General features: G+C 41.3%; 1 protein-coding gene across 4 annotated transcripts in view; it reads right to left on the bottom strand.

Moving 5' to 3' along the window:
- Nucleotides 1-16442, bottom strand: part of palld (palladin, cytoskeletal associated protein) — a 55104-nt gene that overhangs the window by 12912 nt on the left and 25750 nt on the right. For all 4 annotated transcript variants that reach the window (XM_077533327.1, XM_077533326.1, XM_077533329.1 and 1 more), the window contains exons 3-10: nt 12544-12719; nt 12283-12349; nt 12084-12201; nt 11930-11992; nt 11265-11406; nt 11088-11111; nt 10383-10502; nt 8934-9330 (exon numbers count right to left, since the gene is read on the bottom strand). In XM_077533327.1, the coding sequence (XP_077389453.1) occupies nt 8934-9330; nt 10383-10502; nt 11088-11111; nt 11265-11406; nt 11930-11992; nt 12084-12201; nt 12283-12349; nt 12544-12719 (1107 nt within the window). The remainder of the gene's footprint in view (nt 1-8933; nt 9331-10382; nt 10503-11087; nt 11112-11264; nt 11407-11929; nt 11993-12083; nt 12202-12282; nt 12350-12543; nt 12720-16442) is intronic.

Raw genomic sequence — 16442 nt, 5'->3', positions numbered from 1 at the left:
AAATTAGAAAATTTGCAAATAAAAGCATACCCTTGTGAGCCCTTGTGATGTCATTTTCAGTCGACAGCAAGTTGCAAAATGTGTTTTTAAAAGGTACTAATTGTACATTAAACATAATGAAAATATCTAATTTATTATAGGCAAAACAATGTTTGACTGCCAAAAATGGCTAAATACGTAAAGTATCTCTTGAACTTAGTAATTGAATTACTTCATAATAAAAGTAACTAGTTACCAGGAAGAGTAACTATTTTCACTACTTAAAAAATAAATTATATCAAATATTTGGATTTTTTTTCAAAAAAATTCCATTATTACTATGATTACAATAACGATAACAGTGTTTCAAATATGGGGGGAATAATTTGTTAGTTAATTAGTCCATTTATGAAAAAAAGAACGCCACAGTTTTAGTTTTTGACTGTGCATTATTTGTAGTCCTTGTCGATTATTTTGTTTATATGTATCGCATGAAAAACCGGCGAGCCGTGCAATTGCTTCAGTCCTGAGTGAACACAAGAGGACTTATGACAATAAACATGAATGTAGGTCAGTTTAAGGTTGGAACTTTCAAACTAAACTCAGCGCCTGTTGAGTACAAGGCAAATCCCCAAGAGGTAAAGATAATCAGGAGTCCCCCAGGGTTTCGTTCACGTGCCCCTCACAATCTCTTCCAGATGTCCGACAATCACAACCGCACAGTCCTGCGACCCTGAAAATTATTTTCCTAACAATCCTGCATCCCAAACAATGATTTCTTTTTAAAGAGCCACGCGCTCGCGTGCGTCCAGCATGTATATACATTAGCTGCTCGCATTCCCCAAAGAGCGAAAGAGTGCTTTTTACTGGAATCGTTTGGCAGCTGGCGCGAGTTCTGCAGCAGCTCGATTTCCTTTTTTGGCTGTGCGCGAGCGTCGTCAACACTCGAGCACCAGCGGAGGGGAAACTTTTTTTTCATCGCGGCCTCGTCTCGCACTCCTCGCACGACACAGAAAAGCACATTCGGCAACTACACGTCCGTCCATACGTCCATCCTCCCATCATATAAGACAAGGAAACCGATGATCCAAAGCGTGTCACATCATTTGCCCTAAGGCAAGGAAAAGCTCATGATCCAAAGCATACCACATCATACATCAAAAAGCATGAAAGTAAGAAAATAACTGGGTTTATTGGAAGCATTTCGACATTTTAGAAAGCCCATATAAAAGCCATTACAAAAACAAAACAAAGCCGCCGCGTGTGATTATAAGGTCCGCCGCTGCTCACACGTCCCGAGGCCTCAACTAAAGGAGGGAAGTGTTCCTCCGTCGCCATGGCGACGCAGCTGTGTTTGCGCTCTCGGGCCGATCCAAGCCGACCCCGCAAAAAGTCGCTTTGAAGGCGCTGCCCTCTGCCTGCTCCTCGTTCCAGCTGTGACACCGCATTTCGGTTTCGCTCGGCTTTCAGTATAAATAGCTGCCGCCGCATCGGCGCAGCTGGCCGCCTCATTTGACAAGCCAGCTGATGACAGGAAATGTTGGGGACGGGGGGTGGGGGGGACGGTTACAGGAAGTTGATAAGTGCGCACGGCCGCTAATGAGGCCGTGCTGGATGTTTGCAAACAAAGCCAGCCACGCCACGCTACAGGCACGAGACAAGTGGTGCATTCGGGGGTCATAGGAAATGTGAGTGTGGACCAATAACAGACTCTCCAATGTGAGTCAGGCATCGCTAAAACGCTGCTGCAGCTGATTCGGGCCTAGGACAGGAAACACGTCATCATTTCCCAACAGTGGCTTGACACCAATGGCATCCGTCAGCCCCAAAGATTTTGCGTACGCAGGGAGCCATGTGACTTTTGCCGGCCAATCAACAAACAAAGTAAAAGTTGTGATTCAATATCGTGGAAAATAAAATGTATTAACTGTATATCCCTACTGGTGTGAAAGTAAGCATTGAATTAAAAATAAAATAAAATAAAATAAAATAAAATAAAATAAAATAAAATAAAATAAATAAATAAGGCATAATTTTTAATAAAATTAAAATTAAATTAAATTAAATTTAAATTTAAAGTAAAAAATAACAAATGAAACACTAAAATACAAAAGAAATCTAAAATATAAATACACTGATCTTATAAATACATCAAAATGGAAATGTAAAACAAAATATTTAAAAATAAATAAACAGAAAATAAAAAGTAATATACTATATAACAAAAACAAATATACAATATAAACTCATCCATCCATCTATTTTCTGACCCATGGCACCATAATAAACTATAACGACCATCAATCCAATATCTACTAAAATAGAATGAAAACAAGAAAAAAAAAATAATAGAAAAAAATAAAATATTAGAATTAAAAACAGAAACAAACAAAACACTGAATAGTAAAATAAAAAGGTAAACAAAACAAAATAATTACAATAAAACATTTAAATATATATATATATATATATATATATATATATATATATATATATATTAAAAGCAATTCGTTATGCTGTAAGTAATACAATGCAAATTATAACAACTATTTTTAAAAAGGGGGAAAAACTATAATAAAATGGTCGTGATCTGCCCTGAGAATCAAATGACCTGGTTGAATACTAATAATAAAGGGTGCATGGTTTCATAATCCCCCACCCCTCCACCTCCTAGCCAGCACAAAGCTCCCAAATATGGTTCCATGTCTCATTCAATGACAAATTTGACCCTGAAAATAACGGCTGCAACCTTTCATTTTTATTTTTTATTTTTTAAAGGAACGCTTATGTAATGAAGTCATAACTCATCTGAAAGTGGGACTTTCAAGCCTCACCGACAGCTTTGGCAAGAACTCTGCTGATAGGAATGTTCCCGGGACAATCTTGGCTGACCGTTGCCCTCCTAAACATGAGATGACACACATTTGATCAAAGAGAAAAAAAAAAAAAGTTTCATTCCTCACTCGCCTGCCTTGTCAGCTGACTTGGAAAAGACTTTCTTCACCGAGGCCCATTCTCAAAGCAACCCCCCCAAACCCCTTCAAAACCGCTCCTTGGCTCTACGCGGCCTCTAATTGCACACACACACACACACACATGCACACACATAAAATAGAACCAGACTGTTTTCCTTTCAAAGGCAGCACATAGAGGCTTTTTTCTTCCTTTTGCGTCTCACATTTCACGTCCTCCAACCATCCTTCTGCACCTTCATCCGTCCTCCTCCTCCTTCTCTCTCCCTCAATCACACAAGGAATGCCGGACGCATTCTTGTCCGGATCGCAACGGGACAGCATCTCCATCAAATGGGATTAGCGGCAGCAGGAGAAGCAGAAGCAGAAGCAGGAGGAGGAAGCACTTAAACCGAGTTTGTTATGAGAAGGAAAGCAAAAACAAAGCAGGACAATACTTTTGTCTAATCCAAAACACACAAACACGGGAAACTATTCCAACTTCATCAAAGTCCAAAGAAAGGCACGTCAAAAGCGGTTAACGCAGCCCGAGGCGCAACTTTCAGTCCAAAGCAAACGATCGGGATGGCTTTACCTTTTTTTGGAGCGTTTCGCGTCCTTTCCGTGCAGGAGCGTGCGGACGTCTGCGGCCCTGTCAGGTAGGAGCGACCTATATAGAGAGCGGCTCGGAGGCCCAGACGCTGACAGACACGCTCTGACTCCCTCCCACCCTCCCTCCCTCTCTTTTTCTCGCTCCCTCACCCTCCCGCCCTCCGCATGAGTCAGGCTGTCTGCCAGGCAGGGCCTCCTCCTCCCTCCCTCCATCGGCCTTCACAATAAAAGAACTTGAAGAGTAAAACATATTCCCTGCTCTCTCTCTCTCTTTTCCTGCATAAAAGAGCACAAGTGGTTCAACATCCATCAATCTAATCCAGGGGTGTCCAAACTACGGCCCGGGGGCCATTTGCGGCCCGCCGTCCATTTTTCAGTGGCCCGGGACATGTGCTAAAAATGGCGTTTGACTCAGTTCAAATAAAATAAACAAAACAAAAATGTTTGGAGATGGTCAAAGTAAGAAGGGAGGGTATCAAAAACCAGGTGCCATTAAAGGTTATTTTAGTTAACTAAAAACTAATGAAAAAACTAAAACTAAAATTCAAAAGATAATATTGTGACCGAAATAAAATAAAAACGAAAAAATAAAATAAAAAACAAATATGAACTGAAACTACATTTTATGTTTACAAAACTAACTATAATTATAGCAAATATGTCCGTTTTAGCCTTTGGTAGTTCATTTAATGCAATGAGCCTTTTGGGGATGATTTTAAATGTGATTTTTAGCAGATTTATTTTGATATTACCCGGAATGATGACGTTTGAAAGTATGTCACACAGAAGTGACATCATCTAGCAGCAGCCAATAGAAAAGCACCAAAAGATGACGTCGCTCCCATGCTGTTTTTTTAAATATTGCGCACAAGTAATACACATAAAAAAAAAAACCAAAAAAAACAATACTAATACTGAAACTAACAAACTAAACAAAAACTAAGCAACCCTGAAAACTAATAAAAACTAACTAAAATGATGAATTCCAAAACTATAATAACCCTCCTTCCATATTACAAATAAATTGGTTTATATACTGCAGCATTTTTCTAAATATGCAAAAGCACAAATCAATTATTTGTATAATTTTAGGACTAAACACAATTTCTCTTCATTATGTGGCCCTCAAATGAAAACATTTGGTCACCCCTGATCTAATCTATGGAATCAAAATGGGCTTAATCCAAAGCATACCACATCATAACTCCCTCATCTGTCTCCGGAAAAGCAACAGAAAGGAAAAAAACAACCTCATTATATGGCCATCATCTATCTATGGAAAGCAAACGATCATGATCCAAAGCATACCACATCGCTCCTTCTCCTCTATCACAACAAAGCACTTTCAGAGTAAATAATCTTCCCTGTGAGGTCTCCAATCACTTCACTGTCTTTGTCTTTAAAACGCAGCTCGAATGCGCTCGAGTTTGACGCGTGACAGCGTCATAATGGAAGACGGGTTGAAGGCGTCGTTCTCAAAAGTATCATGTGAAACGGGGGACAAATGCAAAGACACACGAGTCCTCCTTTGGTCCATTGAGGGTGATTTGTGTATGAAACATTATGGTTTTATGTGACCTGGACTGCAGTTTGAGCCAAGTGTCACTTTCATTGACGAGAAGCTTCAGCACGCAAAGTGAATGAAAATTTCTTAAAGAATCTATATCGCTGTCTTCAACTCATTCACTCCCAGGACATGTTTGCTGTTTTACTGGATTTGGACTGATTTTGCAAGGCCCATAGAATATTGTGTCCTATTGCTATAAAAACATTGACCCTACCAAAAGAAAGATTAGAGCCTCTTCTTTCATCAGGAAAAAAAATGTATTTCTATCTGGTTCCATTTTGCATCGATTAGCATTAGAATATGGCTAAGTTTCATCATTATTCACAAATCTGTTTAAAACTGTAGGGAAAAAGAGCTTTTTGGTCTCTTATACTCTGCTGCCATCTGCTGGCAGTTTTTGTAATAACTACCATTGCTCAAGCATTCCCTTCAGTTCAGAGGTTGCATTAAAGCTAAAACGTATAAATACATCATTGGGAGCATGGTAATAGTTAAAATAGAACGTATTTATACGTTTTTGGGAGTAAATGAGTTAAGAGAAAAACGCTCGTGATCCAAAGCACACCACATCATATGTCTAACATGCATCCGTCAATGAAATGAAATGAAATGAAAATACATAATGTACGTAAAACATTGAGTGGGACGTTTACGACATAATGTCCACCATGCTTCATGTGTTCAGAAATGACTTTATCAACTTTATTTTTTTTAAATACCTTTGTGAGTGACTCATTTCTATTTTTGTGTCTAATAACGCCCCCACCACGCTTTCAGTGTTTTCCAGCCTGTTGATGAATCAGTGTTGATGGATGCTGATGGGAGTGGGGGTCTGTTGGGGAGTGGGGGGGGGGGGGGGGGGGCGGGGGGGTCAATATGTCAAGTAACATGAGGCCGGGTCTCTGAGTCATTGCTATTGTTGACGCATTACAGTAGGCAAGAAGCCAGTCAAAGCGTAAAACATGATAGTTTATCAGACCGGCAGCATGACACAAGAATGGAGTTTGAGATCTGGATCAGGAGCAGCATTGTAAGGACCAAGACAGGAGTCAGGGTCCACATTGTTATAATTATGACAAGAATCCCAATTGAGATTTGAGAGTAGCATTATCAAGTAGATTTGAATCAGGAGGAAGAGCAGGAATTAGATTGAGATCGTGATCAGGAGTAGAGTCAGATTTAAGATTTGGGTCAGAATCAGAAACAAGATTCTAACATCAAGTTAAGATCCAGTTTAAGATTTGGGTCATAATCAGAATCAAGATTCTAACATCAAGTTAAGATGCAGTTTAAGATTTGGGTCAGAATCAGAATCAAGATTCTAACATCAAGTTAAGATCCAGTTTAAGATTTGGGTCAGAATCAGAATCAAGATTCTAACATCAAGTTAATAAGGACAAAAATCCAGTTTAAGATGAGCACACTCAACAGTGATCAGGATCAGATCAAGAAGACAAACAGATTAGAATTGGTGCTAGAATCGAAATTAAGATTGCAATCTGAATAAGGAATGCTTTTTCACAAAGTGAGAATCTGGATTAGTATTGGGATCGAAATGAGTTGCAGTCGTGAGATTAAGGATCAAGACTGAGATCCGAATTAGGATAAGTATCATGATTTAGAGTCAGATTATGATCACAGTTGGTATTCAGACTAAAATTAGAACCCGGACTAGAATCCAGATTAAGACCAACATTAATTTCAGAAATAGGATTTAGACTTGATTGACTTCAGAAGTGGAACCAGGATCAAATCCAGATTGTGGTCAGGATGAGTACAAAGATTCAGATCAAATTCCCATCCATTGTCAGGATTGAGACTGAGATCATGATCAGAACCAGTATCAAGATATCATGGCACACGCAATTATCCTTGCACCTTTTGTTTCCAATTATTATGAATTGGTCTATAATCCTCATTTGGATAAAACTGGATTCCCTGCGAGTGACATGATTGTGCACTTATCTGTGCGTGGTGGTCCCTGTTTAGCCTACCGGAATGTTCTTTCCGGGGAACCACGGCGTCCGCTGTCTGTGAGCAGACCGTTTAGTTTCCATGCTGTCAACTCGCAAACATACGAGTCCACTGAGGTCTTCCGTGACCTGCTTCCACTGTACTGTTCACCAGCCCCCCTTCTTTTCCCCCCATTGTCCCCCCTTCTCCACACAGCGAGGAAGGTCAGCTCCGACAGCTCTCTTCCTTTTTTGGAAACTTTCTCCATTCCATGCAGGTCACTCTAGCCTGACCGGCCAATTGCGTGCAGAGCTGGCCTGGCGTCTCAGCCAATCCCAAGCCTCGCATGTCCATTTAAGGACAGCCCATCTCTCAACACAGGAGGCCGATGGGACATTATATGATTTTTCTTGCCTCTCGTTCAGCTTTTCCGCTCCCCACCTCAGGCCTCTTTCTGTTGTCGCCCTCGTGGAAAGTGAGCCGCTCTCACTTTCGCTTGCTGGTGAAACCACATCCGAAGCACACATGCTGCTGATTTTGCGCGCAAAACCGCAAGCAACACCTCAGCGAGGGAGCTATTGTTAAGACTTCATTAGGGAGTTGATTACTTCCACTTCCACAAACATGCCGTGAGTCACGGCGCAGATATTCCACCAATGCCTGGCAGCCAAGCCGCAGCCTCCATCAGCAGCACGACACAAACGGAGAATTTCATGTTATTGTTTGCACCAAATTTCATTTACACGTTTGAAACCAATCCTTATATAAAGAGGATGATCAGGATGGAATCAGAATTAAGATCAAGAACAGAATCATGTGGAAAATTAGAATCAGAACACAGGATCAAGAAAAAGATCACAATCGGGGCCGGGATCAGGAATAAGACAGAGATAAGGACAAAGGCCTGAATCAGGAATTAAATTAAGATCAGAATCACAACAAGTACCAGCATCAATACTGAGACGAATCAGGATTAAGACCAAGCAGAATAAGAATCAAGATTAGAACTGAGATCAGGACTAGGATAATGAATTACTGAAATAAAAATCAAGATTAAATTCTGGTGCAAGTATTTCAAAAATTTAATCCAGATTAAATCGATCCCGATTTCCAAATCCCACTGTCCTCATCCATGGATCAGGATAATCTATCCCGGTAGTTAAAAACTTTGCTGGACGGGATCAAAAATAATCACGATCCTCTTGGATTGAGATTTCCAAATCCGGGAAAGGGAAGTGATGCTTATTTATTGATGAGTAGATGTAACACTATAATATGGAATCACACTTTAATACTATGCGATTAATTTAATGCTGTTTTTCAGGATCAAACTGATCCAGATTTGGGATTTTCTTTTTTTGGATTAATCTAGTTTAAAGGCAGGATTGGATTTCCAAATCTACTTTTGAATCTTCAAGGTTAATTAAATGTGGTTTGAAATAGTCTACCCAACTTTGGATCAGATTTGGGTTTAATCCAGTTTTGGTTTGAAATCTATTAGCTAAAATCTGTGAGTAATGGATGACCACCCAAAAATGGTTTTAATTGCCTATAGATTTCACAACATGGGTACATTTTTAGGTGAGTACTGGAGGATCGGTTCCCCACCCCCAAAAATGCAAATTCAAATGGTGAACTACAACTTCACGGGTATTTACTGTAAATACACATAAAGGCGGCATCTGGCAGACTATCCTGGCACACGGAAACATTGTCATGGCAGCGGAATGCTTTTGTTTCCGGGATTCCCCTCTTTCCCTTTTAACCCTTTCACAACGCTATCAGGTCTCCCATCGGCGCCTCGCTGGCGGAGGGTATGATACCCCCCCCCCCCCCCAGAGTGCAGACAAGCGGCGGGGGCAGGTACTCACAGCTTCGGTTTGGGTTTGGTGGGAAGTGGCGGGGCCTCCCTGCCGGGGGATGGCGACAGCCTTCTAGGGGTGGGAGGTGAGTCTGATGGGACCTTGATTGAAGTGTGGTCAGATCGCGGCGGAGGGGGAGGCGGGGGAGGAGGCGGGGGTGCGGGTTCTGCAGGCGGAGACGGTGGAGAGGCGGGTTGGCCATTGGGCACGCAGCTCATCTCCTCGTGCCTTTCCTCGCCATCCGGAGGCCACAGCTCCACTTGCTGAGGCGGCATCTTGGGTGGCAGTTCCAGCAGGCTGATCTCGGTGGGCGGGGGCGGGGGCGGCGGTGGGGGGAAGGATGCCCCATCCTCCATTGCGGAGCTATCTCCAGACACGCCGTTACTGGAGGAGGAGTCCTCGGCTCCTGAGGGGAAATAAACAGCAGGGAGAATGGGAATATTTCCTTTATTGCCCCCCCCCCCCTCTCATTCTGGCTTTCATCTAACTCAGTGTCTGTGTATCATCTCATCTGAAGCGGCCCCCCACTCAAGATCAGGCACTTCCTGTTTGGTCAAACCTCCCTCTGACTGTGTGACGCACTCACTCTTGCACTGAACACTTCATGTTTCAAAGGGGTGGAAAATTTGCCTTCAAATTCCACAGTTTGCTCTCATAATTCTGATCTCAGTCTTGAGCTAGGTCATGATCCTAATATCAATCTGGATTCTGATCCAGATTAGGATGTAAATTGTATTTGTCATTGCGATCCTAATCCTGATCTCAATCTTGCGCCTGATTTTGGTCCTGGCTCCAATGTTAGGTCTTAAACTGATTCCGATTCTAATTCTGATTTCAATCTAAACCCAGATCCTAATCGGATCCATATTCTGATGACAAATTTAACCCGGATTCTGATCCTAATTCAATTTTCATATTCTGATCAACTGCGATTGGTTGGCAACCAGTCCAGGGTGTCCCCTGCCTACTGCCCAGAGCCAGCTGAGATAGGCGCCAGCAGCCCCCGTGACCCTTGTGAGGAATAAGCGGTCAAGACAATGGATGGATGGATATTCTGATCAAATCTGATTTGTTTGATGGAGGATATGGTTCCACTCCAGTCCCATAAGCCGTACTAATGTAGGTCAAAGAGCGGACTATAACGGTGACAAATGGAAAATACAGGTATCTCTATCTTCACCTTTACTCTCCTTTGCTATGTCTTTAGCTAGGCAAAAGGGCCAAAATATTAGGGAACACGCAGAGTATGATACAGTACACTGCAAACTACAATCAGAATAATAAACACATTGTTCAGTTACTACTACTTCTACTTTCAATGAAAATTGCACATTTTAATTGTTGTAAAGACCCAATGTTGTCATAAAACAGGTGTACTTAATGAAGGGTCCCACCCACCCACACAAGCCCTCATTCAAACCACCACAGCAATGACAAACCCAAAAACACTGGAAGTACCCGCTGTTACAGTGAGTTGGGCGGAGCTGTTCACTGAACCATACGCGTTGGAGGCGGAGCAGCAGAACAGGCCTCCGTCTTCCGGAAAGGCCTCGGCGATAACCAGGGTGCAAATCTCATCTGAGGAAAACAAAACATGAGAATAACATCAAGAATGTTAAACAACAGGAAGAAATGTGCTGAAGATCCAAGTAGATATGTCCTGCGGGGTCCCACAGGGATCATATTTAGGTCATCTGATGTTCTCGATTTACATTTGTAACTACGTTTTTCTGTTTTCGCTGTTTACTGAGCTGAACCCTGAGGTCATTTTAGGTTGACTACATTTCATCTCCCCTCTTTCTAAACTGCAAATCTTTCACTGCGACACCCTTTTGATTCGCCGCACCACTTGAATGTGTGGAGTGTAAACGTCGCCCCGGGGCGAAAGCAGTAAAATGGAAACGAGACACCGACTGCAACGCTGACACGCTATTTCTTTGCAAATGAGACATGACAGACACATGAGACGTGATCGTCGAGGTCGGCAGTTTCTGTCGTTTGCACATGGGTGAGTCAAAACAAGTGTCCGTGCAGGTGAGTCACAGTCTGAAGCGCAAACACCTGAACACTGAAGTGTGTGCCTTGTTGTGATTCAGAGCGTTTACGTCGTCTGGCTTACACCTTGGGACATTGTTAAGTCAGACAGACGATCATAGGACGTACCTGACTCTGCTGCAGATCGAGGCTCTGATGCACATTTCATACCAAGAATAAAAAAAAAAAGAATCAGTCAATTTTATTTTATTTTTTAAGTATGTTAAAAAACACACAAGGAATCATATGGAAAAAAAATGCTGTCGTAAAATTTGCATTTTTAGCGTTCAAAGGTAAGTGACATACTTTTCTGGAGAATCCGAAAATCTGGAGAGTCCAGGATCTCCTCGCCTTGGCGGTACCACCTGACCTGCAGAGGCGGGGCCCCACGGACCCTGCACTCCAGAACCACCACCTGACCTTCGGACGCCTGCGCGTCCTGCAGCAGCTGGATGAAAACAAATTAGCAAAAGATGACGAAAAGATGAGAGAAACATCAGGGAAAAAACTAAAAGACAAAAAAACATCACAAAAAACTTGTAGAAAGATATATTAAACAAAACAAAAATGGCAAAAACAACGATCCACAAAAACTGATGATGATGATGGCAATAAATAAAAAGTACCGGTTAAAAAAAAAAAAAAAAGACTAAAGAGAAACCTGCAACAAAAAAAAAATGGCGAAAAAAGACCAAAAAAAAACCCAGACAAAATCATAGTAAAAATTAAGAAGAAGAAAAAAAAAAAAAAGAGACTACTTGGGATTGTGAACGAAATAATCAATGACCAAAAATATAAAGCCTGCCAAAAAAAATTGGACAAAAAACAATCTTACAAAAAAAGGAAACAAATACATGACAATATTACAAAAACAAATACAATACAATACATGACCAAAAAAAGTAACAAAGATTCCTAAAAAAATCTGTCAAAAAAAAAAAAATAATCAAGTTACGTGTATTTCGACTTACTTTTGTGAACGTAGGCGGACCTGAGCCATCGCCGCCGTACAGTGACGGCACCGGACTCTGCGTCTAAAGGGACCAAACACAAACACACAAAATATCTGAAGCCGTGACCCTGAATCGCCATTTTGTAACCCGCCGCTGATGGATGATATTTCACCCGCTGCGCAGGCTGCGACAGTGACTGGACCAGCGTGGAGCGATGAGGGAGAACCTCCGGAGTTTTGGGGGACGCCGAGCGTATCGTCAGGGACATGGAAGTCGTTTTCTTCTGCAGTCTAAGAAAAAAAAATAGGGATGACATATTTTTCATGTTTTACGCCACTCATCTTGTATAAAACATTACTGAAAAGACGTACATGGGCATGCTTGCCAATCTGGACTTGGACGGCGAACCTTCTCCGTCTGAGTCTGATGATGACGCTCCTAAAATGTGACGAGAACGAAGTTACATTTGTGTTTTGATTGCCATTATTTCATCCATCATGAAAACGTTATTCAAATGTTCACTATCTGCCAAACTGCTGCTTTTTGTGAAGTCAGCCGACGGCACCACTGTACACCGACATTCCATCAACTTCAATTTTTTTTTTCATGCTAAAAATAAGGCAGCACGCGACCTTCGATGTAAACCTCAGCCGAGGTGTTGTCCGCCCCGAGGCTGTTGGATGCCACGCAGGTGTAGCGTCCCGTGTCGTCCTCAAAGGCCTCGGCAATCACCAGCGTGTGAAGCTCGCCATCTCGCCAGATGTGGATGTCGGGGGAGTTGTGCAGCTCGCGACCCTCGCAGAACCACCTGCATCACAAATGTGACATAATCGAAACATTCGGCATTTAATAGACTTGATTGCGTGAATGTTTCCAGCATTTAAATGTATTGTATTTCATTCCCATTGACACTTTTAACCAGGGGTGTCAAAATTAGTGCCTTAATTTTAAGTTAATTAACTTCCGTTAATGACACTAATTTTTTTTAATGTGTGATTAATGACCGCCACTCACTTGGAAAGCCTGCACTGGGGGAATTCCAGTTGCAATGCAGCAAACACGTCCACATCAAAATTTAACAGTAATATATTTAATAATAATAATTAAAAAAAACTATTTGTGAAGTGGGGACTGGGGTCAAGTTGTATTTTACAATTTTAAAAATGTGCCGAATTTCACAAGTTACTTATTAAAAACTAGAGAGCTGTCACCAACGTCTTACAAATGCTATTATGCCATCTAGTGGCAGTAAAAATGACCTCAACACAAATCAATATCACACGTTTTTTTGGAGTACAGTATATCTTTTTAATGTTAATTCAGTTTTATGAATTATTATGAAATTACTGTATCTGTATATGTGTATATGACTAAAAGATGTAGCCATAATCTATTTAACATTTTTTTCCAATTTTATGTTTACAGGACTGTCTCCAAAAATTAGAATATTGTGATAAAGTTCTTTATTTTCTGTAACTATTTCTTGCAATATTTCAGTTGATTTGTAATGAATCCAGAATGTATGACATTTTTGTTTATTTAATTGCATTACAGAAAATAAAGGACTGGATCACAATATTCTAATTTGCTGAGATAGTCCTGTACAAGAGTATGAATTTATAAAAAGATACTGTACATTTTATTGTACTTTTAGAACAGATATAAAATTTGTAATTAATCGTGAGTTAACTATTGAAGTCATGCGATTAATTATGATTAATAATTATCGCCCGACACCCCGACTTTTAACATAATAGATTTATATCATTACCAATGTTTAGCTCATTCACTTCACCTTACTAATGATTTTACACATTTTTCCACCACATATTCCCCATTTTTCTCCAATACCAATCATTTTCATTCACTGTCATTCCATATCTTTCAATATCATTCCACATCATTCCATTGCATTCCACAGGATTCCATTTAATTCGAAATCACTTCATATCATCTAATATAATTCCATATTCTGCTAACACCATTCCATTTCATTCACTCCATTCTAAATGATTAAATGATTTCATCATTCATATCATATCATGTGAGGTGAAGTGTGTAAAAAAAAAAAAAAACGCCCAAAAAAAAAACAGTGCAATTAAAGTACTGCAATGCTCTTACATGTGGGCAAGGCGAGCCACAGTCGCCGAGTACAAAATGAAAACGTTTAAAATGAGTTGCTGCAGGCCTTTCAACTCACAGACACCAGCCAAGCTGACTCCAGTCCAATTACGTCACTCACTAGGCCACGCCCAATAAAGTCACACATCGAACACACGAATACTACTAGCGCACACAGGAAAACAAACACCGAATCCGCAGACAGAGGCCTGTCAGTCTCATCATAACTCAATCACACCCTTCACATACACGCACACACACATACACCTGCCCACGCTCGTCTGAGAGTCAAGTGGCAAACGGCAGCAATGCCCGAGGCGGAAGCACATTTGCGGGAAGCAGATACGCCCTTTCCCCTCCCCGTTCCCTCCAACATAATCATAAGTTGAATTATGCGCCGGTGAGTGGCACTCGTGTAAATCACTTTGATTCATGTATGGGCTATTTAAAGAGACAGTGTGCAGCCCTCACCCGTCTTGTTTTACTGTAAGTACAGCAGCCATGCAAAAATAAATAAATTGTGTTTATTTTCTCCATCAACCAAGCTAGCTATTCAATCATAAGGTGTGTTGAATTGGAGCCCATTTTTGTAATATCTTGACCCCAACCACCTTTCGAGTTAGGACCGGCAAAACAGTCAGACGACACTTCACACCGGACGACTGACACCTGACAGCGTGGGTGGGAGGAAAAAGTGCCCGTGGATAATTAGCCGCGGCGGCGCTGGCGAGAGAAAAAGAAACGTGGAAATGATGATGACAGGTGGGGCAGAACCCGGCTGGGCGTGCTGCGCCGTCTAATCGCGACAGGAAGCGCTTCGACTTGGCCGACGGTCTCATTTTAACACGTCAGGCTGCGTGTTAACACAATAGGGAGCGGACGTGCGAGGTGTTTTTATACAGACAAAAAAAAACAAAAAAAAAAAACGGGAGTGACAGAAACCACTTGCGTTGGTTTTTCCTCACTGTCTGTTGCCATTTTTTTTTTTTATTCCAGTTTCATTTGTGAATCAATAGAAAACTTAACGGATCATCGTGCCGTTTGTCACTTTTTTACTCACGACTGCCACCTCTGGCCCAAAGTGTAACTGCAGCATCTGTGTTAGGATCGTTCATTGTGCGCGTGCGAGTACGTGCACGATCTTAAAAAGTTGACAAACGAAGACATGAGGTAAGAAAAACTCCGCCCCCTCCCTCTCACCAAAGGAACTGTGGAGTGTGCGGGGGTCCGCACACTCTATTATAAAGGGAAGATAAAAGCTGATAAGTACAGTCGGAGTAAAACAGTCAGGACACTTAAATTCTCATCTGGGCATTGGTGGAGCATGTATGATGTAGAAAAAGCTCAATCATTACCTTTTTAAACGGCACAATGCACCTTTAATACATGGGAACCCCACTGATTTTTCAGGCGAACCGAACAACTTATTTGCTGAAAACTCGTGAAATCCAAATCACAGCATTTTTCTCACAAAATGTTGATCAATAAAGACTTTGGATCCTCCACTAATATTAATTAAAATATGAATCTAGAATACAAACATTTAAAATTCTGCCTTTTGATCACATGTGAAGATTGTATGCTAGCTTGAGAAGCTAACGCTACGTCTTCACTCATCAACACAAGTCAAAAAAGTTCATCAGCACTCACACTCCAGATGAAAATCCACCTTTTTGAAGCAAAGAGCTACTTTTTGGCTTCTGGTTAGTGCGAAAGGCGGCCATTTTGATACACACTGCTCAAATCATATTCAATGATATTAGGGCTGGCGGAAAACAATTAGCTAATTTTGCGAAGCTGACCACAAACATTGGTCGACACAAAAATTTCTAGAGAGTAATCGATGGAATAATCGATAGGATAGTGACAGCCTTACTTTTTCAAGTGACAAGTGTATGCTAGCTCAAGAAGCTAATGTAGCAATCAACATAACAATTTGGACTCAAACAAACAGCAGCGCTCGCAAAAAAAAACAATCCAAATTAAAGTCAGTTGCCAAAAAGCTAACTGTGTGCACTTGGGCAAATCTTAAGAACGCGACTTAGCTAGACGTCGACAGATGAACTGCCGCAACGCAGCCAACAATAACGTCCCGGTTTAATCAACTTTAATGGTCCGGCATCATCACAGATAATTACTCAACCCAAGTCTGCGAGAAACAGATGTTAGCATTTATTTCCGTATGGCGTGCGGCAGTAAACCATCTATCAAAAAAAAAAAAAAAAAAAAAGGCTGATTTGAAGAGGAAGGGAGGGAGGGTGAAAGTAAAGGTGGAGATTCTTTTCTTGGCCCCGGTGTAGCCTTACCACCCATTTCCTGTGCACACAAATTCCATTTTGAAAGCTATTATTCGAGAGATGGTGAATGAAGAGCCTTTTCTCCTCCACATTGGTGAACACACGCCCAACAT

Source organism: Festucalex cinctus, chromosome 10 (assembly GCF_051991245.1).
Source record: "Festucalex cinctus isolate MCC-2025b chromosome 10, RoL_Fcin_1.0, whole genome shotgun sequence".
Taxonomy (NCBI): Eukaryota; Metazoa; Chordata; class Actinopteri; order Syngnathiformes; family Syngnathidae; genus Festucalex; species Festucalex cinctus.
The sequence above is the reverse complement of the archived record's forward strand: the minus strand, read 5'-3'. Positions and strand labels throughout refer to the sequence as shown.